At 46.0% G+C, this 23,782-nt stretch overlaps 1 protein-coding gene across 1 annotated transcript in view; it reads right to left on the bottom strand.

The window, feature by feature from the left end:
* The window catches only part of PRKCH (protein kinase C, eta), a gene marked incomplete at its 5' end in the record, with an annotated part of 119,521 nt that overhangs the window by 74,254 nt on the left and 21,485 nt on the right, over window positions 1-23,782 (bottom strand). Inside the window, one exon of the mRNA XM_009866673.1 lies at window positions 16,730-16,793. Coding sequence (XP_009864975.1) covers window positions 16,730-16,793 — 64 coding nt within the window. The remainder of the gene's footprint in view (window positions 1-16,729; window positions 16,794-23,782) is intronic.

Below are 23,782 nucleotides of genomic sequence, written 5' to 3'. Positions count from 1 at the left end.
TTCAAGTCCATAAGTTTGTCCTTCTGCTGCTTTTGCCAGTCTGCGCATGAAACCAGATCGGTTCCAATCCCAGGAGAGGCTCACTGCAAAGCAAACATGTGGCACATCAAACACAGGCTAGGACTTATGTTTGATCCAGCTGCTGCTTCCCGTCTGAAAATGAAAAAAGTTTTGTACAAAGACCAGCTCATTCTGGCAGCACCAGGTTGCCTTCTAGGACTTCACAGAAAACCCATGTTAATGGGCAGTTCATCTTTTAAGATGCCAGTTCATCAATATCATCTGAAAGATTACGAAGGAACAATGATGTTAAGAATTAAAAAAAAAAAGAATTCTACTCTTTTGTACGAAACAGCATTAGCAGCTGTCTTGGAAATACGAAAGCATGTAATCATCCCTGCACTGAATCACACAAAACTTTGCACTTGAGGCAAAGTCTCTGTTTCTCATCCAAGTGCTGAAGTAGGGCAGATTCATCTCCCTTGTCTTCCTGCCAGGTCTAGGACATAAATTCATCTCAGCTCTCAGCTATTAGCACCATTTGAGTGCTGAGGTTGAATGATGATGTTTCAGTGCAGCAACAGTGAGAACAGGATTAATGAAGTTCACACAACATCAGTGAGCATGACAGTGCTTAGCTATTGTGACAAAACCCCATCGTGGGCTTATTTCTAGAACTACGCAGTGACACCAGAGCTCTGGTGGCACCAGCAGATGAGACAACAAAGCTGAGGGGACATGTCTCCATGTTTCCCAGGCTTATCAGCCACAGCTCTGCTCCATCCATCACTGCTAACCTCACTGCTCACCTCGCCGGTGGAGAATCAGGGTGTAAGATCTTTTGGGGGTTTTTCTTCATTCACGATCTCTTGCACTTGGACGTAGTGCCAGGGACAGCAGGACAGCTCTGCAGAGCTGGAGTGACCAGTATGCGACTGCTGGGAGCCGTCCACGTGTGCAAAGCAGAGCCTAGTGCTGGAGCTGAAGGAGGAATAGTTGCTTTTTATCTGTTTGCATATGGTCTGTGAGAATATGAGAGAGGAGGAAGAAGGTGACTTGAGAAACTCTTAAAACAAGTATTTTGCTGTCTCTTCGAGTCTACCGACCAGGTATGAATACCATACAAGTTATTTTGCATAGAGCTTTAATCATGATTGCCACACAGGTTTTCAGACACAGGGCAGCTCAAAAATATTTCTATTCTCCCACATCTGCTTTCACAAGCTACTTCTAGGAAAATTTCTTTAGATGTCTGCCTGTGGACATTGACAGCTATGAAGCAAGGCACTGCAGTATGTTGCGCAAGGCTGAAAAATATGACTCAAAAAGCTTTTCCATTCATTTCTGCAGCAAGTAATAATGAACTGAGCAAATAGGATACTGAGGATAACCAAATGTCAGCGAACATGAGCAATCCCCTGCTGTAAGAGACGGGTTCTCACACAGATCATTGCATGCCAGCCCATTTGTGCTTTCCAGGCCACAGGCTGTGGAAATACTGCTGGCTGCCAAAGAGGATGTGTTTGAAGGCAACAGCTACTTCCCTCTCCCTTCTCTCTACAGCTGCATCACTGTGAGACAAGGAAGGGGACAGCCCCGTTTTTCACCCTGTGCTTGCTTCTCTGCCAAGAGCAAGAAAGCTTTTACCTGCGCTCCATTTTATCATTCCATCTCTGCAAGTTTTTGCATTCATTTGGAGATGATAACCTCCTGATGCTTCTGTCTGCAGGAGAGACCAGGCTGGGGTGATAATGGCAGAGAACTGTCTCAGCTTGCACAAAGAGCAGATGCAAGGAGAGAAGGATTTCACTTAAAATTAGAGAAGAGACTTGAGAGAAGCAGCAGAAACTGGAGCGCCCAACTGAGCCTTTCAGAGCCCCAGACCAGCACTGCAACTGGAGAGCCACCTCATAGTTGTCCAATACCCAGTAGAAGACACGATACCCGTGCAGTTTGTAAAAGCAAAATAAAAGTCGAGTCATATCCAGTGAAATAACAGATACATGCTTCTCTCTGGCTGTAGCTGTACATGGTCTTCCAGCAGCAACAGAAGTGCAAAAGGACACCTCAGCCCCGCGGCTCCCTCCTCACAACGGAGTCCTCTCCATCTGCAACTGCTCCATACCCCAACTCCTGTCACACTGATCTGGGTAAGAACAGGCAACAACAACAAAACAGTAGAAACCCCCTACTATGAAAAATTTAAATTGACCCACACAAACAGCGAGACACAGGCAGCAGTAACTACCTCCCCTCCTCAGCTGCAGGCAGAAGGGCACATCTGCTTGCAGCCTCAATTCGTAAGGTGGGGACAATCCTCTCCTTACAGATGTGCAAATAATATCAGTACCTTGTCCTTCTTATTGCATTGCTCATTAAAGCCTTAACAAACTGATTCTTCTTCCCCCTCACCAATTACAATCATTATTATTTCCTTGTGCTTAGGCAAGTGAATTTCCATTGTAAAATCTCCTTTTAGTCCTTCCCACCTACTAAAACTCAAGAGAAAAAATGCTGAGATGTGATTTATTAGGGAAGGAAACAATTTAAATACATTATTCATTAAAAACAGGAAAATAAAACTAACAAAGCAACTTTGATCTTTCCCATGATTAATTCATGTGCCAGAAGCCCTCTGTACTGTAAGTTTTAGAGGATTTCAAACTCTGCTGGCCACAGAGCAGAAGTAGCACTAGTGGAACAACAGCATTTCTAAGTCAAAGCTGCCAGTACTTGTGCAAAATCCTTGAGAAAAGAAGAATTAGCAGGCTGGGCAACCATCAGGGAGATCCTGAACCCTCACCTGCTCCCAAAGCCTCGGGGTTTGTGCATGTTGTAACCATCAGCAACTCACACGCTCGTAGGTGGCTCTGTAGTAGGTATCACAACATGCTATTAGGAGGCCCAACCCACACAGGGAAGCACAAGCTCTGAGCTAAACCTATTTTTAACCAGATGCAGTTTAAAGTTATTTTTAAGCAGATGCGCTGGGGACATCCTTCTTTTTGCCTACGTGGCCAGCTTCAGAGTTAGAATTGGCCACTTCAGTATTAAAACAAGAGTGTCATAGAATCATAGAATGGTTTGGGTTGGAAGGGACCTTAAAGATTATCTAGTTTCAACCCCTTTGCATTGCGCAATGTCCACACAAGGTTTTACATTCAACTAAGTCTGCTTAAAATTTACACCTTTATGTTTAAGAAGTGCTGTTTTCCAGAGACATGGGCTTAACATCTGTCTCAAATGAGGAGGACGAGCAAAATATTTTTTATGTAACAAGAGACAAAACACATGAAGAAATCAAGATCAACAGAAAGCCAGTTGGAATGGGAGTATCAAGCAGCTTGTGTCCAGGGGGACCTAAAATTTTGCAACGGTTCCACAAACAGCAACGACCTTCCTCAACATGGCATCCATCCCTGGGACAAAACCTTGAGCCTTCCTCACCAGGGGCACTGATCCTCTCATTGGGAAAGCAAATTGTAACCCCAAGCACAACTGGGATCTAGTCAGGAACAAATTAATCAGGAGAGCTAATTCAGTAGGACAAGTGAAAACACTCCCCTTTTTCTGCTGTCAGTGCCTCCGACTGCTGCCATGCAGTGCCTCAGCCTCTCCCCAGCCCCTGGAGGTGCACTGGCCTTGTGCTCACCTGGGAGGATGACCAACACCTGAATCACCACCCTGCAACACCTGGATTCTCCTGGTCAACTGGTCACCCAACACTTGCACAGACCCAGCCCAAGTGATCCGGCCACATACTCAGCTCTGATTATGCAGACGATTGCTGGTACTCTTGAGATTTCCACGTGGCAGCTTGCTAATAAGTTCTCTAATTGCAACAGCCTTAAAAAACAGGTTGTTTACCGTGTCAGTCTCCCACACAGATTCCCACACACCATGGGGTGAGCAAGACACTGCTGCAGCAAAGCATCCATCAAAAAAAAATAAATTCAGCCTCTTGTATTCTGAGCTTACGGCTACCATCAAAGTATCTGCCACAAAGCAGCACCTCTTCTCATCAAGACATTCCCCACCGTGGTAACACAGCAAGCAAACGCTCGGCACTCGAGCGCTCAGGCTAGCGCTTGCACTTGGCTCTGCTGCGCAGTCCGTCCCGAAACCCTTCCGCAGGTGGCACGGACCATCCCTGCTCTGCCGTGCACCGCACCCCGCCTAACGCCGGCAGATTATTATTATTATTATTTCCCAGAGGGATTTCCCAAGGGCTGCAGGCCAGGAGGAGTGGCGTGTTCGGAAAACACAGCTGTCCCCGACAGCTTGGCACGCAGCTAACACAGCCAGACCTGATCTATCCCCCTTCCCCAGCTCCTCCTCAACAGGGTTTCCACACTGCAATCTGTATTTCTCCATTTCTGAGAACACACTTCTGAGATTTCAAAAGCAGATGTCCCAAATCCATACAAATGCAGCTTTAAACACTGGGTGCCACATGGAAAGGGTGTTGCTTGCCTTGGCTCAGGTTCTCTTTACGCAGAGAGAGCGAAAGACCTGCCAATTTCCCCATATCCCTGACAGCCACCGGTGCCACCAACCAATATTATCCTCACAAAGGGGTGGCCATTTCCACCAGGTGTAAGCGCAGCAGTAATAAGCACATGATCTGCCTCCCTGCGGGCTCTCACATCTCACTTCTCTCAACAAACAGGTAGAAAGTCACTTTCTCCAACAGCTTGTGAGAGACACCTAAAACCTGCACCCGTTTTCATTTTTTTTCCCCAGACCCTCAGTGGGGTAGGAACCCATGGGGAGGCAATTTGTTTAGGCTCAAATGACAAGAAAGGCAGCCTGCAGTCTGATGCACACAACAGCCCTCACACAGATTTAAGCAGTTCTCCCCCCATCCAGCACCCTGCCTGCCTTCCAGCTCACCCTTCCACACCGTCATTTTCCAGCCAGTTCAGATCCCACATCTGGTTTGCACCCAACCAACAGCCATATTGGCACAATGTGGGGCATGAAAGCAATCTGGAGGAAAAAAACAATCAGACTATGATGTGCCTTCTGCAAGGTCCACGTCCCTTCCATCCAGGCTCCTCGCTCCTCCTTACAGCAGAGCCCAGAGCTGTCGGTGCTGCTGGACTCAGCCCCGTGTGCCCCTGCATGGGACACTGGGTGCCCCGGCAGCCAAGGTGTCTGACAGCACCTCACGGGCAACTTATCATCAGCCTTTTGGGATGCAACATTGGAGCCTTTCTCTGAAGGACTTGGTTTTCTCACCTTACCTCACACTCACAAGTGACACACACAGACAACATAGGTAAAAAACCACACAGGACCAGACAGATGCCCCAGATTCTTCATCCACCACTAAAGTACTCTGAGCTGTGCAGGCTGGAGGAGAAAGTCTTCCTATCTTTGTGCTTGCTGATCTGCAAGCCTGTATCCTGAACATACAGGAAGGACAAACCTTAGACACAAAGTTTCAGACTTTTGAGAGCTTGATTTTCTAAGGTGAGTGACATCTTTCAAACGCAAATGTTTCTGCTTTTAAGACTAGTTTTTAAACAAAGAAAACTATCACTGGAAATAAGTTCATGCACTGGACCTGGAGCAGCCTTCCCCCTCCACAGCTGTGGCTGACCAGCACAGCTGTGGTCTCAGACACCCAGCTCCAGGGGCTGAGGGTGGCACTAACAGGGAAATACTTCACAGAAAACGACCATGCTCTGCTGCACAGCTCCAGGACTAGCAACAGACGGACACACTTGCTCGACAAGTTTGACAGCTAGACGGCAGAAAAGAGCCGAGATTCTGGGATTAAAAACTTGCTTCCAGATTCTAGCAAGAAACAGGCTTTGCTGGTCACAACTCTTCTGCTGCAGCCTTTTCTCATCCTCTGCAGCTCCTCTACCACCCAGCTGTCCATGTTCTTCCCTTCCCAACTTCTTTAACCCTTTGAGCTTCCTTAAGTTTTTTCCTCCTTACAGCTCCTGCCCACACCAACCCATGACCACTCCCCAGCCCAGTCTCCTGCTTCCTTATATTGATCCTCATATTTCTTCCCTGTCCTTCTTCTGGACCGTTACAGCTCTGCTCCTTCTCTGAGTGACTTTTCCCAGTGTTTCCACCACTCACTGTCCTTGCCCTCCCTGTGTCCCAGCAAATGGGGCATGGAGCGCAGGACACCCACTCGCTCAGCCCTCCTGCCTTCCTTCCTCCTGTCCTGCCGAGCCACTCCAGGCCAGTGCTGAACTCAACCAGCATGGACCTGGCCCAAAAACAACCCACACCCCTGCTCCAGATTTGCTCCGCTCCCCAGCCGAGCCAGCCAGTGCAGAACTGGCCCTGTGCAAGGCCAGCCCAAGGGAAATCCGAAAGCATCCTTTTCAGACAGATTTACCCTTGATTATGAAAGCATCTCAGTCCTGTATCTGCAACAGCCAGCAGTGTCAGCATCTCCAGCAGGAACAGCCACCAAGGTGGGAATCTGCTCAGCACAGGTGGTGCTGTAGCCCTCAAAGCCACACTGACCTCATGCAGTTTCTCCCAGAAGATCACAAATGGGTAGATTTCCCCAAAGTCGGCAGAAGGCAGACAGAGTCGGCAGAGTTTCTCATCACTCCCACCCTTTACTCTGCCAAGCTTGAGGTTGCCCTGGCAAAACAACATCAGGATCTCTTTGCTCAAAGCTGTATTTTGATGCAGCATCTCATTCTGGAAAATAACTGAATCATTTCAGCTGAAGCACTTCAGAAAATAAATAAAAAAAACCTTTTCAGCTGGCGCTGAAAAGCAGGAAACTTAGCATTTTGTGCTGGGCACACTCAGGAACAACCCAAAACAGCGCCATATAAATTGTGATTTGCCTCTGCTTCCTTTCATTCCAGCTCACCTAAGGCTGAAGACCCCATTCTGCTTCGCCATCGATGACATCTTGCCCTGCATCAGTGAGGTGCAGGAAGCAGCCTCCACAACATCAACAACACACAGCAGACCAAAGCTGCTGGTCCTCCTTGTTTCTGCATGGCCAGAGGGAACTTTGCCCCTCACTAGCAGAAATACCTTCCAGGTAAATTGAGATAATGAAGCACTGTGGCACAACAGCATTTGTTACCTTGTGCATTCTCTCATACAGATAAACACAGCAGATTTGCTCACACACAGAGTCCAGCACTGCCCTATCCAGTGGCCAGGTGACAGGGACTTCTGGATGCCTGACAGGCTGACGGACACGCAGAAACAAGGAAAAACCTTTGCCTGCGGTGGTTCCACCTAAATTAGGAGTCTTCTCCAGCAGACAGTGTTGACAGACCTGGATACTAAATGGGACATGGCCGAATTTAGTACTCAATGGAGGTGAGGTTAAAGAAAAAAAAAAAAAAAGGTGTGGTTTTATTGGTATTTTTTTTCTCCAGTTTCTGCTACAGATTTACAGCATGACCCTAGGTAAACTGCTGGGCCTTTTGGACAGCCATTCACCTGTTTCATCAACCAGGTACCTCGTAAATTGTGGTGCTGCCATGAGGTGTCCAGGAGCATCCCCGCTTCATCCCAGCCCAGGGCATCATCCAGGTGCCCTTGACCGCACTGGGTGCAAAGGGAGACGGCCATGAAAAAGCACCCCCCAGCGCGGGGCACAGCAGCCGGGGACAGGGTTGTCGTCATCATCTTCACCACAGGACCATGGTCCCCACCTCCAACAGCCTCGCGCTCTGCTCCTTCCAGCCCATATTTGCCATTCTGCTTCACTGCAGCACAAACCCCCAACAGCAGTGTCCTCCAAGGCCAAGCAGATCGATTTAAGCTCCTCTGGGAACCGCCGTCACTTTTTCCAGGAATCACATTAAAATAAAACAAAAATCTCAGTTCGCCGTTACAGCCAGAACACCAAAATCCCAGAGCAGATTGCAAGTTTGCATATTTATATCTAGTTTTCAGAGCCCAGACAAAACACAGCCCACTGAGAAAGTAAAGCTAACCCCAATATTGCTGTTTGTTGCTTTTTTACAGCCTCTAGATACCTAAGCAGTTGGTGGATTTTGGCAAGTCACGAATTACTGCCAAAAACCTCTCAGCATTAGACATACTGCAATAACTGTGGAGTTCAAATGGGTCATACTCCAAGAAATAAAGGTGGTCGCGTAGTTACGCGGCAGGCTGAGGTGCTGTTCACCTCCCGGCTCTGCATTACAGTCCCTCTGTAACACCAAGCAAAAAATTTCATCTCCTAGAGTCTAGAATCTTGCAACAATCAGGACTAAACAGGTTTGTTCTTCTGTTGAAATCCTTTTTTCCTGCGAAAATTCAGAATTTAACAAGCTTGTCCCTTTTCTTCTTTTTTTAATGGAGAAGAAGCATATGAGAGATATAAGAATGGCAGGGTGCAAAAAATACTTGGGTTCTCTCTGCAATTTTTAAATATGTGATGCAATATGTAAGTTTTGAAGGCTTCACTTTTTTAAAAAAAAAAAAAAAATTCACTCACACTATCCTCCCACCATAAACAGCAATAATTTTTCATTATCCCCAAGTTTATCCACTTTGTCTAACTTCCAAGGCTGGGCTGTCTCTCATGAGTGACCCCATCTCATGCCACTGCCAGCTTGACCAGGGGAAGCAAAAGGCAGCACTCAGGAAGATGCAGCACAGCCCCTTCTCCTAAGAGCAACTCGCAGCCCAAAGGGCATTTCTCAGAACACCCAAAGGCTCTTCCCTGCAAAAAGAATCTCCAAGAGGTCCTTCATGGTCTCTCTGACTTTGAAATTCTCCCCCAAGATCCTCGGTGTTCTTGAGAAGCTTTAACGTTCTTGTGCTCACAGAGGTTTCGTAACAGGGATAGAGCTGCTCTTGCTCCCGCTGGCTTGGCAGACACATCTCTGCTGGGCTGCAGGGTTGCAGTGTGCCCTCCAGGAGAACAACACCTGCTCAGGACTTCAAGATCAGCCTCTGGAACTGCCTTTTACTTTGTAAGCTGATGGACGTCCTCCAGCAAGGTTGGGGAGCCAGTGAAGTCCACCTGCCTCCCACGCAGAGATGCAGAGCACCTGTGGGTGACATTTTCAGTCTCTGCAAGGAGTCAATCTTCTCCAGGGTGCGTTTAGGGTGCACTTTCTCTCTCATGGGAGCCTACATTGTTTTGACCTATTTCCAGCTGGAAGTGCAGAGCTGAATCAACATGGAGCATATCTGGAAATCCCCTGCCTACAGCATGTACATATGTGACAAGATAAAGCACTGGAAAAAATGTAGGCATTGGAAAGAAATACAACTCCTACTGCTCTCTGCTACTTAAGACTTTGGACTAGTGTATTGGGTTTGCTTGGCCAAATTTCGGTGGCAGGGTGGGGGGCGGGGAGCTATAAGTAAGGGTTGCTTCTGAAAGAAGCTTCTAGAAGCTTCCCCAGCTCCGACAGAGCCAATGCCAGCCGGCTTCAAAAACGGACCTGGTGCCAGCCAAGGCTGAGCCTATCAGTGATGATAGGAGAGGAACACGTCTGCGAAAACATATTTAAGAAACGGGGAAAAAAAACTGCATCACACAACAACTGACAGAGAGACAGAGGAGTGAGAATCTGTGAAGACACCAAGGTCAGTGAAGAAGTGGGGGGAGGATGTGCTCCAGGCACCAGAGCAGAGGGTTCCCCAGGCTGTGGTGAAGACCATGGTGAGGCAGGCTGTCCCCCTGCAGCCCATGGCTGTGATGGGGCGTAGATGTCCACCTGCAGCCCATGGAGGACTCTACGCAGAGCGGGTGGAAGCCTGAAGGGGGCTGGGACCCCATGGGATGCCCACGCTGGAGCAGGTTGGCTGGCAGCACCTTTGTGACACCACGGGGGACTTGTGCTGGAGCAGTTTCCCCTGAAGGACTGCCCCCCAGACTAACGTTGGGGCAGATTGCCCCTCGTGAGAGGACTCACATTGGGGAAGTTTGTGACAAATTACCCCTCATGAGAGGACTCATGTTGGAGAAAGGTGCGTGAAGATTGTCTCCTGTGAGAGGGACCCCACAACGGCCAAGGGGAAGAGCGAACAGTCCTCCCCCAGATGAAGAAGCAGTGGTGGAAACTACATCAGATGAACTGACCATAACCCCCATTCCCTGTCTCCCTGCGCCGCTCGGGAGGAGGAGGTGGATAAACCGGGATTGATGTTTTGCCCAGGAAGAAGGAAGGGATGGGGGAAAGGTGTTATTTTTTCAAGATCTGTTTGTATTTCTCACTACTCTTCTCTGATTTGTTCTTTAATAAATTTAACTAATTTCCCCAAAATCAAGCCTGTTTTGCCCAGGATGGTAGATGTGGGTGATCTCCCTGTCCTTACCTCAAACCATGAGCCCTTCAATATATTTTCTCCTCTTGTCTAGCAGAGAAGGGGGGGTGATAGACCAGTTGTGTGGACACCTGGCTGTCAGCCAGGATAAAACCACTACAGCTAGACATTAAAAGACTTCCATGTTCTCAAACCGTGAATAAAAGACAGTAAAGTTTCTTCATCCTATTCTACACTGATATTGCCTGTTCAGATCAGGAGGTTCTCTAGATGGTGTTTACTACCTACTCCTGCTTGGGCTAGTAACCCAAAACAGAAGAGTGGCCCAGATAGCCAGGGCATATTTCATTCCTAGTGTCTGTTTTCCAACTCCCTTAATTACAAAAAACAAGCTGAAAACAGTAATTATTTCAATTTCCAGAGGACCAGTAAACATCTTTTTCTCCTTCTTGTGCAAGAACCCAATAACATATCTCGAAATAGAAGTTCTAGCGGGCTGAGGAGCTACATTACAGTACAGAACAAGGATCTTCTTAGCACAAAGTCTATATATCATTTGAGACTTCAAGGATGCAGATCTTCACTGGTACCTATCTGAGGAAATGCTATTCCTCAGGACAAAAACCACTTCACATTAGAAAAAATGTATTCTAAGAAAAATGACAGTAGAAGAGTAAGAGAGTCTTCTTGCTTGAAAACAAAATACTCCAAACACATGATGTGACAGTTGCAAAATAAAGAGGAATCTCCTGCACTAGAGGCGGGTTCTAGGCTTCCTTGCTGCTGCAAAGTCTACTAATATTAAATATTTAGCAATGGGTACTATATCTGTTCTACCAAGTCACTTGGCTTCTCAATATTCTCGTTGTTCTATTTCTTGCTCAGAACTCAAATTTGTCTTTGTCTTTCCTGACATTGAAAGAAAAGAAACAATTATTACTTACCTCACAAAGATGAAATTAAAAGTGAATTTCAAGCCAGAATTATCACTTTGAGTGACAATGGAAAAAAAATAAATTAAAAAATAATGGCAAATTGCAGGAGTTTGAAGCACTGAAATAGAAGCCCTTTATTCTCTCAAGGCTTGTTTCATTGAATAATTCAGTCAAATAATTACTTTGCAGTAAGTTCGTTAGCTTTGCTCAAAATTAAAAAAGAGCACATAGCAAGAGAGGTGGCAAACTGAGGGCACAGCAACACACCTTTCAGGGAAAGCTGCAAGAGGACTCAGCTTGCTCTTGGACTTTGGTATTGCAAGGGAGAGAGGTTCCTGCTGTCCTTCAGGCACAGACCCAGAGCCTTTTTGTGTCCAGTCTGACCTCGCTGCAGCAAAATACCCCCACCCACAAGAAATCACCCACTTTTCAGTAACTCTACAAACTTCTCACAGGTGTCCAGGAGCACCAACAACAGCAGTAGCTCACCCACACTCATTGCGGGGGGGTTTTATTGCACATCAATCATCCCTGCCCAAGAAGAAAGTAAGTTGTGGCTTGCCCTTCCACGGCTGAAACAGGCATCCAGTAGCAAAGAGAGACAAGCAGTGGAGAGCAGGTCTGAATTCATGCGACCGACTGCCCAACACCTGATGAGGCACCCCAACAGCAGAGTCACTTGCTATGAACAACAGGAGCCCCAGGAGGCACCAGGTCACCTTCAACCAGAGCCAGGGGGACCTAGGTGACACCCTAGGAGAGCGCAGAGAAGAGTCACTCGGGGACACCATGCTAGAGAACTGCAACAGCCCTCAGTCAACGGTGTCTTCCCAGGTGATCTCCAGGAGTGGTGAGGAAGAAGACCCTACTTGGAAGCTGTTCACCTGGAACCGGTTATGGCCAAGATTAGGAGAAGAGGAACAACATTAGGCAACTTGCTAACCTGCGCAACACTACCTGTTTTGGAGAGCAAGAAAGCAGAAACTGTCCTTTAAAGGAGGCTCGAAAGAGAGTTGAGACCTTGTGGATTATCTCAGAGATCCTGGCACACACATGGGTCATCACAGGGAGAGAGGGAGGCAAGACACAAACAGCTCCACTAAACCACAGCTCCTGCAGTCCCCGGGGCTGGGCAGAGCTGAGGCACCCTCTGACAGCTACGGACTCGCTTGGTCCCACACACCGCACCTTGCTCCCGTGCCCAGCTCCTCAGCTCACAAGGTGCCTCACATTCACAGATGAGGCACGTCCATGGCAAAGACAGACCTCTCGGAGAAGCCACTTCCACTACTTCAGAAGGAGAACGGAGCGAGGAAACACAAAGAGGAAGAGACATAAGGAATGGTAATGACACCATCAGAGAAAAAATGAAGTAAAATTAATACCCTGAGCAAAAATAAGAAGGAAATTTAAAAAGAAAACAGGAAAAAACATCCCATTATCAGGCAAGTTAAATAAAGAAACCCTAGGAAAGATCTAACAAAATTCTTCAAGGAAGGCAGGCAGTAAGGGGAGAAAAAAAATATCAATTCCTAAGCAATGCCTGAAGTTCAGTAAGCAGAAGTCAGTCCTCACCTTCTCTATAAAAGAGCCTGGAGTGAAACAGGTCTACAGGGCAGTGAGGGAGGTGGCTGGAGGAGAGGGTGCTTCCCTCCACCCCAGCCAGGTGCCGGGGCCACCGGGACCTGGACTGCCAGCAGAGACATGGGCATGCCTGGAGTAGTAATCTCCTCTCAAGGTAAGGAGATTTTCATTTTAATTTTGCTCTGGTCACTGTACACAGGAAATGTCAGCTGAATGAGGAGAGTTAATATAATCAGATATAGCTTAGCATGGCAACAAATACATCCAGCAGAGAAAATAAATACAGGCAAGGGATAATTTCACTAGACTTCCCCGGCTTCCTATTGCTCCATCCCTTTTTCTTCCTGAAAGACTACTTATATTTTTAACACATCAAAAAGGCATGTTTCCCTGCCTTGAAACAGCAGGTTAACACTGAGGGACACATACGGGAACCTACAAAGGACTAACCTCTTCCAGCTCTACATTTTCTATACTGCCCTCAAACTGACAGCACAGAAATGCTTCCGTCAGACACGCTGTGTGCCCCTCCCAGGAGTGCTACCCTTCTCCCCCATCTCTGCTGCAGGTAAGCAGAACCAAATTAAACTGTTGTTCAGAAGAAATTCTGATCAAACAACCAAACAAAAAAACCCACAACCACTTGCAAAGCTAAAGAAAGTACAAGCCTACCAACACCACCGGGACTGTCCATTTTGGGTAATCTTTCTAGAACAACAAAATAATAGTCTCAGGTAGTGCTAACATCCAGTCTTTTTTGTTAGTTGTTTTGGGGGGGTTCTTTTATTTTTGTTTTTATTCTTTTACCCTCTTCTCCCTCTGTTTAGCCACTTTTTGGGCTTTTACTTTACTGGAGTTAGACAATGGTGGCTGAGAACCTACAGAAAGGAACCTATAGAAGGCTGAAGAGGGACTTTTTACAAGAGTGTCCAGTGATAGGACAAGGGCAAATGGATTTAAATTGAAGAAGATTAGGTTTGATTGGGTCTTAGGAAGAAATTCTTCAGTACGAGGGTGTCAAGACTTTGGAATAAATTGCCCAGAGATGTTGTGGCTGCCCCCTCAAAAACATCCCTTCAAAACATGTCCTGTGTGACCTAGTCCAGGTGATCTGGCTTTGGCAGGAAGGTTAGACTAGATGATCTTTCAAGGTCCCTTCCAACCCTTACCATCCTGTGATTCTGTGATCCTTTTCAGAGCAGGAAACAAACTGGAATTACACACTTTACCATTCATAAGACACAAGAAAACAATCAGAAGTCCTAAACATCATATTGCTTGAAGCCCCATGCGGGTCTACATGCTACCCTGATGGGTTCAAACGTGAACTAGTTGTTAGGTTCTTTGTGTACCCATAAACACAAGCAGCCTTCGAGCGGTCTGCGGCGCATTTGCCATAACCAGCAGGGAGGATGTGGTAGCAGCTGCCCTCCATATTAGGGCAAACAAGTGGGAAGTCACTTTTTGTGCTTTCAAGTTGTGAGTTATTCTCAGACTTCTTTCCCAAAAAATCTTAAAAGTTCAAATACAATTCTGAGCTGCCACATTTCCAGCAAAAAGAGAGAGAAATAGAATGAAGCACAGTGTTACGAAAAAGACCTCACCGTTTTTCAAAAGGAAACTCCCCAATGGCTGCCTCCGACAACTGGGAGAAGTCAGTATTTGTAATCAGGCTTGCCCTGGATTATGTCTACTCTTGGAAGCTCTAAATGTGACAACACATGGGACTAACCAGTCAAAAAAAAAGTCTTTGATCTTCCTGTTCTATAAGTCCACACATCCTCAGTAATCAGAAAGGAAAGTAAGCTATTTCCAGCGTTTCCCATTTTCCTCAGAAAACAGTAGTGATACAAACATGAATTCTCCATCTCTCGTCTTTGAGACCTTGTGAGCAACGTGCCTTAACAGCTCAGCCATCAGCACCAGTCTGAAGCACAATCTGCATTTACGCTCAAGCCCTCCATCCCTGCCCTACCCTGTTTTAAATGGCCAAGCCTGACACGCTTGCACGTGGATACAAATTTGGACGGAGGTCAGTAAAAGCCCTCTAGTTTCTTCCCTCTTATCATCATCAGCTCTGTCATAAGTAATTAAAGCCAATTTCTAGCATCCTTTTCACTCCTAAGAGCCATGGCCTCTGAACCTGCAAAAAAGTCTTCCAGGCCTCCCTAGCACACTTTTGTTCTCCGGTTACAAACAGAAAGCTTTTCCCAAATTGACTTGAAAAAGCAATCTTCACGTCTCCCTGTCGAAGCACATCTGCAGGGAGCATCCCCCTAGAGTAGAAATGGGAAATCATCTGTTAACATTTTAGAGCAATTCCCAGACCCCAAAGCTGACACCTGGACAGAGGAAAACATGTATTCTTACTTGACAGATCAAGAACTGAAAGTTGTTGGGATGTTACGTGGTCTGCCCAGCTTTACACCACAGTAGGTGAACTCCACTAGAAAAGGGAACTCTGGTCCTCCCTGGCCTGCTGCAGAGCCAGGGTGTGATACTCCTAATTCTGTCCATCACTCCAAGACTATACATTTCCTTAGGAGTCAAAGTCAGGCTTTCTCTTCGTGTCTCCCTCCTAATACACCTGCAAGTAGGATTACGCCCTGCCTATGGTCCCTAGAAGGAAGAGCAGCCCCAGCTGCACACAGGGAAGAACGTCAGCAAACCCTGCCACCACTCGGACACCACAGGGCTCACAGTGCTGCTGCTGCTGCAGAGGAGGAGGAGAAGAACACTATCATCTTCCTGTCAGTCCTTGTTGCTCCATCAGGTGTGGCTCAGCTGATCATTCAAACACTTTACAAGGTCACAGCAATCCTGCCAGGAGCAGAGCAATCCTAGCATGTAAAAAACACCAAGAAAAGCAAAAGCTTCACCAGCAACTCTGAAGCAGCAGCTCCCCACCTAGGCCAGGCCAGGCACACATCAGACTGCCGGCTCAGCATGGGTGAGACAGCTCCCAAAAACCATCCACATAAAGCACAAGCTTCTATTCAAACCTGCATTTGAAAAACCAAGGACACCTAGCATGAGGTGGGAGCTAAGGGAACTGGCAGGCAGGAGAGCAGAGCTGTCCCGTAACTCTTGAGGTAAGAATCCCTCTAGCCTGTGCCCTCCTCGTGTCCAACATGGAGCACTTCGTGCCCAGTAATCAGTTTCTGGGACAGAACAAGAGAAAGAATTAAAAATCCAGCTCCCCCAGGCTGCAGGTAACAGATAGCAGAGCAGATACTGCCTCGGTTCTTGGCTTCTGTACAGAAAAGACCCCCAAACAAACACACTTTGAGGCTGCAGCTAAAATAAGTAAGAACTACATTGTAAGGTCTGAAAACAATGAACTTTTTCTGTGTCCCATCCCAGCTTTCCCGGGGTCCTTCAGCACAGCTCACATCCACATTCATAACTGGTATCACAATAAACAACTGGGAAATTAAAAGCATCACACTATAAAAGATAGTTATAGGGAAGAGAGAAAAAAAAAGTCTGTCCAAATAGTTTTTTAGGGCAGCTGTGCCATTAAACACTTTGAGGTTTCCTGTGCAAAGTGAACTTGGGAAAGAGAAACACACATGAAGTAGATGGGAATCATTATGGAATAAAAGTCATCCAGATGTTTTAAACATGTTCTATTTTAAACACACTCCTTAGCTTGCCCTTCAAGAGGCAACCAGGTGAAAAGTACGGGTGACAAAAACAATCTGTCTGAAGGATGAGTTCCGATAAATAAACCAGATCGAGCACGACTTGGCTGCCTGTGTCCGAGAGCAGAGCGAGAGCAGAGCAGAGGGCACCCACAGCAGGAGCCCTTACCAACAGCCCCTTCCAGATTTCCCCTCATCACTCAGGAAGTCTCTGGTGTGCAACGGCACATCACCCACGTGAAGAACACCATTGGCTTATATAGAGCCCGGCAACCAATGGCAAGAATACAGAGTCCCGCTCTTAATGGAAACAAGCCAAAATAACTCCCTTACCTTCTGTGAAGCTGCCTGTAAGAGTTATGACGACAAACACTTTGCCTTCTGGCTCCAAATCCACCTGAAAAAGTAAAGGAAATGTGAACAGTTTGTTTCTCAAGGCAAAGAGTCTTCTCAGGCTGTTGAATATTGTAACGTTCAAAGCTCTATACATTCTCATGCGCACGCTTAATTTTACCAAAAAAAAAAAAAAAAAATCAAGCATCCATGGCTCAAAATGTTCAATATTAATGGCTCCATAAAAAAATAAGGAACTTGATTCCTCCTTTTTCCTAGAAACACTCGACAATCTCAGCCTTACCAGAGGAAACAGACATTGAAGAAAAAAAATAAAATTAAATACTGTTAAGAATGTTCCAATTTGTCAGACAAATTAATTGGGAGTAACATTAAACACACACAATTCTCTGAGAAGATCCATGCATATCTGTTTGGTGATTTATATGGATATTTCCTCCCTATTATATTTTATCCCATTGAAATTGTTTTAGTCTCTCAAAATACCATCAGTGTGGGAGTAAATGCTGATTTCTTACATAAATCACTTTAGGCCTTAAACCCTAAAAAATAGGAAACTGTCAGTGCTGTTACCTAAGAACTTGTTGTCATTTAATCTGAATTAGATAGAGATACAGAATGCAATTTTAGGGATCAGAGATTCAATCCATGTCAGTTGACCTGTCCTTGAAAGAAGGTATTTATTATTCGGGCAGTAGACTTTCCAGTTTTAGTCACGTATTATAATCAAGGTCTTGCTTTTGTGGTTTTTTTTTTATTTCATTCACCAGCTAGTTTTAGCAAATATCCAAGCTAAGGATCCCTGAAGTCAAGCTGTCACACAGAAATTTCACTTTAAAAAAAAAAACCAACACAACAAAAAAAAACACCAAACAAAAAAAAAACAATACACTCCCTACACACTCCTAAATTTCAAAGTTAAAATTAGAAAAGAGAAGCTTCACACCTCACAGGCATCAATAAACTGTACAGAACAAAAATTCTGAAAATAGAACTCTCTGGAGGAATGACTGAACGTGATTGTTCAAAAACTCTGTTCTTGTAGAGCCACCTTTCCTTGGGCGGGCAGAAATAGAAGTTTCTACATCAGCAGCACCAAGTTCCACCCCAGAGGTGCCCAGTTATTTAATACACCTTGGTCTGCACAGTGTGGAGTAGAAAAATACTTCCCAAGAAAGGATGACGAGCCCAGTCTCCTCCTTTTTCTCTCGGGTAACACACGACGCATCCTGCCAACACTTTGGCTCCCCTCCAGTGTTAAAACATCACATCATGTAAATAAACCTCTAACAAGAAGCCTCGACTCCCAGAGTTCCCAGTAGGGACGACGACATTGTGGCCCCCTCCCTGGAGGTGTTCAAGGCCAAGTTGGATGGAGCCTTGAGTATCATGAGCTAGTTGAGAGGCGTCCCTGCCCATGACAGGGAGGTTGGACTAGATGATCTCTAAGGTCCCTTCCAGCATAGGCCATTCTATGATTCTATGAAATTCAGACATTTGCCCACAGTTTGCAAAACCCTGCCATGCACGAACCAGTCTTTTTAAGGGAATAACACTAATATAAAGGGAGAAGAGGAAGATGAACTCTACACACCTAAAAACAAGTCACCAAAACAGCCTTGCTGCAAATGGCCAGAAGCATCTGCATGGCTGCAAGAGGGGGAAGAAGGTGTCCAAGCCGGGCTGACTTCGCAGCAGCGCTTTCTGCTGGCACCTCTGCTCTTCGGGATGCTGACTGCTGCCTCGCTAACACGAGCCGAGAGAAAATGATCTTCTGAGGTAAGCGAGGGGGAAGCAGAGACGGGCCACGCCATCACCTTGTATTTCCCTAGCCTACAAGTTGTGGTCAAAGTAGAAAAACTGTTTTGAAAATCTTTGGGAATTTGTCAGCTGAGCAAATATTTTCAGAGAAAGGATGAGAGAGCATCTTATTCAAGCTACTCCAGCTACAATCCAGAAGTGACACATCTCTGTCAACAGGCTACAAAACAGGGCAGCCAGAACTGCTTGCCAAAATCCCATTAAAATGTTGATGTTAGGGACACTATATTTTACACACAAAAAAAGCCAAACAACCAAAACCCACAAATCAGTCTCACAGGGACAATTTAAATATTTAGCCTTGTTTCAATATTAATTTTCATGTTTGCTTGGGCTGCTTACTACATCGGCTTCAGGAAGCTGTGTTTGAACAGTCCTCTGTCTCCACTAATATTGAAGACATTCCCCAGATAAACTTCAACTCCAAAGATATCATGCATCATTTTTGCCTAAATTTCAGTTCACTGGAGAGATAAACAGTATTGTAAAGAAATGGTTCTTTCAAAAATCCGTAATATCTAAAACATATATATACATTCACACATATACAGTCATCTAGACTTACTTATGAGATATCAAGAATACAAATTTTATTGGAAAATCCCTACTTATTTAAGTTTCCAAAATCATTCTACAGTGCTTATTTTACTGCCAGTCTCCATACAGAGCAATACATTAGACTCCTGCTTTCACATTCACAAAGAGGATCCTTCCTCCCTTCTTCTGACATACACAGTCTCTCCAGTCGGATATAGAGCAAATCCTTCACTCCTTGTTTAGTCTTAAAAACTAAGGCTTATCAAGATGGGAGCAGCTGGACTGAGACCAGGAGATACAGCAAAAGCATCATCCACCTTCAACGCAAACAAAAATTGGTCCAAACTCTGTGGCACAACGTGCTCTCTACCACTGCAAACATGATTCCTCTGCTCACGGTAGCACAGTCTTACAAAACAGAAACAAAATAATTCTGAAACTACTAACAGGAGATTTATGAGAGTTATAAAACAATCTCTCTCCCCTTCAGAATCCAAGATTAAAGACCAGTCAAATCCCCTGCACCAACTAAGCAGCCATGCTCATATTAAACCAAGGGCATTCACTAAAGAGGATCTGGCTACACACAAGATCTTCTCACGGCACGTGTCAGCAGGATCTAATGAAAAATCACAGCTGAAAGGCTCCAAAATAAGGACTGAGGCCCCAGCACGTCAGGAGCTGCTGAAACTTCAGCCCATTGACAGCTTGCTGGATGCACGACCCATAATGAAATCTTGTCCTATACAAGAGGTTAAACCAGACAGTCTTAAGAGTTTCTCTGGTGTTAAATTGACAGCAAGAGTAAAAACAAAAGACAAGATACAATGAAGTTATATAAATCAAATAGGCCACTGGTAAGAGTCTGGCTTTTGGACCTGCTGTGTTCTCCCCTAAAGATGAAATTTGGCCAGCTAAGCAGCAGCCAATGCAATATCCAAGTTGAACTCCCAGATATGTGGAACGTGCCTGAAACAGAAGATAATTTCTGGTCTAGAAAACTGAAAGGAAAATGTTTGTCCACAAACCTGCCCTCCCACGAGCGTGCCCGAGATCGCACGATCAAGCAGCTCCCGCACAGCAACACCCACCCAACCGGACGCGTTTCCTCTTGCCACCGCACAAACCCCCCCATCCCACAGCCACACGACACGGAGGAACCTCGTGTGGGTGGCACTTGCCTCCTGTGAGCTCCTCACACTTGCTGGACCACAACCCAGGAGGCCCACGCAGGCAGAGGGACACTCACACGCTGAGCCAGAGCGCACAGCGAGCGGCCTGCTAAGCCCGGGCCCCGGGGCTAACCTCAGCCACGCTCACAGCTCAGTTCCCCACGGCCCTGCCACCATTTGACAACTCTATTAGTGCCCTCACGCTTTGTGGTGCAGCTACAGAAACAGCACATGCTTCGAGAGAGCTTTACCAACACAGCAAGCAACTGCAGCCACATTCATGCACGCAGAAGTATGCCCACAACCACCTGAAACCAGCAGCCCACAAATGAGGAGCGCAGAACCCTACTTCTCCCTCAAAAGGAGGAAATCCTAGCATAAGCCCTCCTTCAGCCTCTGCAGTCACTAAAGACCTCCTATCCCTAGCACCTACTTTCACAGACAGAGAAGGCCTTTCGCCACACCCTGTTATGGATTAAGATTTGAGCGCTTCAAAAGGTAGCAGCCGCCAAAGGACTGGCCCTCCAGCCATGGAAGGCATAACTCTTATCTAGTGATGGCTGGCTGCTGGCCCAGGCCCCGACTGCCTGCCGGCACAGCTCCAACAATGCCAGTACCTCCTAGCATCAGCCAACACTCTCGGGATCAAGCCTCACATCAGCAGTGTGGATGTAACACAAGTACCACGTATACGCTGAGTTTTGCTTCTCACTTCTTTTCCCCACATTGACTGTAGCTACGTAAAAGCAAAAAATTACGGGTTTTTTTTTACAGAGAAGCAGGAGTCACAGGATTATTCTTGATGGAATTATTAAAGTTCAAATCAGGCCATACAAATGGTTTGGTTCAACAATGCAGCTGATGGTGATCTCCTTTCATAAAAAAAGCAGGAGAGGCTTGGAGAAACTCAACAGTGAAGACAACACAGATGATGTGAAGAGGGATCTCCTATATCACAGTATAGGAGATACCACAATATAGAAGATATCACAATGTAAGAGAGATACATATTTGTATGTGTTTGACTATCTGTACGTATTTGACAACAATATTCAAAGAGTATATAGGTAAAAAGAAAAGTTTCCTAATGCCAAGTTCTATTTGGCACAGGATAACTTCTTCTAGGGAATCGCAGAATTCTGCCTGGAAGGTTGAGTATCGAACCAGGAGGTGCACCACACTGGGAAAAGTACTGGAAGCAGCAAAGGAGAAGTCTGAATTTTTATGCATGATACTGCAAATGCTACAAGGTACACTGATCTCTGAATAAATTGTGGTGTACAGCACGCATTAGCTGTAATCACCCTCCCCTGTCTCCTGCACTTTCATCCTCAGCCTGGTCCCCCAGAGAACAAGTGGGAGGAAAAACACGGATTTTCTGTCTGTTTTAGAGGTAACTTGGCCAAGTTTTGGCTAACTGGGAGAGGAAAGTGTGTTTATCAGCGCAGTAAAGCCTACAGTCGCTGCTCTCTTCTAGTTCAAGGAAATGGAAGACAGCACGTGCCTCCACAGCACAAAGGCTGGATAAGATCAACTGCTGGAGCTCAGGAACCCCCTTCGTATCTGTAAGAACAACACAGGATTCTGGCCCAGAGATAGGCACATGCTTTAACTTCTGCTGAACTTCGCAGCCATACCTAAGAGAAAACAAGCGCTGGAGGATTTTGGCAAGCGAGTTGGAAACGAGCAAGCAAGGACTGACGAGTTCAGCCGCGGTTTCATTACACTTCCATCGCGAGACGCAACACTTTGGCAGCGAGGCTGAATGTAGGATAGAGGAGAACTTCACTCCTGGTTCAAACCACTCGCACGGTGCCCCATGCCTGAACTTGCTGAGACAGCGCAGCTCCACGTGACTTCAAAGGGAGCTCCAAGGGATTGGTTTCCCACAAGGAGGGGCCCCAGTCAACCATCTCGCACCCCTCCTGCGGAAAAGGACACGGTACTATCATCGTTACAGACAACTAGACAGGGGTTATTTACTCCCCTTCTCTGCACTGAAAGGAAAAAAAAGCTAGTTTGGGAGCGAATGAGGGAACAGAAACAGCAAGTCTGAAACAGGGCTCCTCAATCACATGCCTTCACACATATAATAAAAACTGGTTGTGCGTGATTCACCAATGGAAGAGGTTTGGAAGACAAATTCAGAAGGAGGGTAATCTCTCAGGCAACATATCAACACCCAGCTGAAGCATCCACGGAACTCGACGAGCAGGTATAGTCAGTTGGCCTCAGAGAGAGCTCGGCGTGACTCTGTGACAAGCTCGCTGCAGAGGGGAAGAGATCGATGCGAAGGGTGCCTGGACCACCAGGATGAAGAGACACCTTCAGCACTGCTCCTGGCACGAGCATTAATTCTCACAAACAAAAGTTTTCGTTTTTGTTTCCTCTACAACAGATAATCCAGTCTGGGAAGTCTGAAGTACGCTGAAATCATTGGGAATCTTTTTATTGTCTTTGGATCAGACACAAAAAGACAACTGCACTTACCCTGGAGCCCAGAACATCCTTTCTCCCATTGCTGCTCTGTCCTTTCTTCCCCACAGGCACAATTACGAAGCATCCTAGAAGTACAACCTTCTTCTAAGCCACGTCAATGCTGACACATTTCAAAAACAGAACAAGCCAGACACTTGCAGTGAATAAAGCAAATATAAAAGCTACCTGGGGACTTAATTAGCTTAATTAAGTGAGTAGCTGTATCTTTTGACTTCCTACACAATTTTTAAATTTAATTAACAGAGCTGCATATATAATCAGTCATTTGTAGAGGCAATTCCCAAGGCTCTGCTCAGTCGAAAGAGCTGAAAGTCTGGGTTAGGCTAAAGTTGGATTTTCACATGCCTCTAGTTATTTCTTTTATTTTTTTCTTGTTTAAGCTGCTAACAGATCATGCTTATGGAATGCAAGATCTTTCTGTATTTTAAGGTAGCACCTCCACTTGAGCATGCCTTTGTTATATAGGTCAAGTAGCAACTTTCTCAGCCACATATACGGTGTCTGGATTAATCAGTCTCTCTCGTACGCTTCGAGGCTGACAGACACCTGTCCATCAAGTCAAGTGCCTTTGAAAATTCTTAGTGCCCACTAGTACAAAGGGAATTTTGTATTTCCAGACGAACAGATTGAAGTTTATTTTCCTACAAACGCACAGCATGCAATTTTTAAGGTTAAAATTAACGTGCAAAAAAATAATAAAAAAAAAAGGGTGCCAAGTATCTTCTCATTCCTGCAAAGGCTGGCAAGTACTTAAGAGAGTAATTTGCACCACAGGTGCCAAGGGCAGATGTGGACAGTCTCTCAAAGAGTCATGGCAAACTCTGCAGAGGTGAGACCCTAGGAGATGCTACGTGGTGAACAGCAGAGACCCCAGCTCTTGTTTTACCTGAGCTTTGAATCCTGCGCTGCCAAACAGCAGCATCTCCCTGCTCCCCCTAAGATCTAATTCTGATGCCAGGTCTCCAAAGAAACCCTGATGCAAGTCCCACCATGCTGAATTCAC

The sequence above is a fragment of the Apaloderma vittatum genome, unplaced genomic scaffold (assembly GCF_000703405.1).
Source record: "Apaloderma vittatum isolate BGI_N311 unplaced genomic scaffold, ASM70340v1 scaffold13603, whole genome shotgun sequence".
Classification (NCBI taxonomy): domain Eukaryota; kingdom Metazoa; phylum Chordata; class Aves; order Trogoniformes; family Trogonidae; genus Apaloderma; species Apaloderma vittatum.
This window is presented reverse-complemented; position numbering and strand designations above follow the sequence as displayed.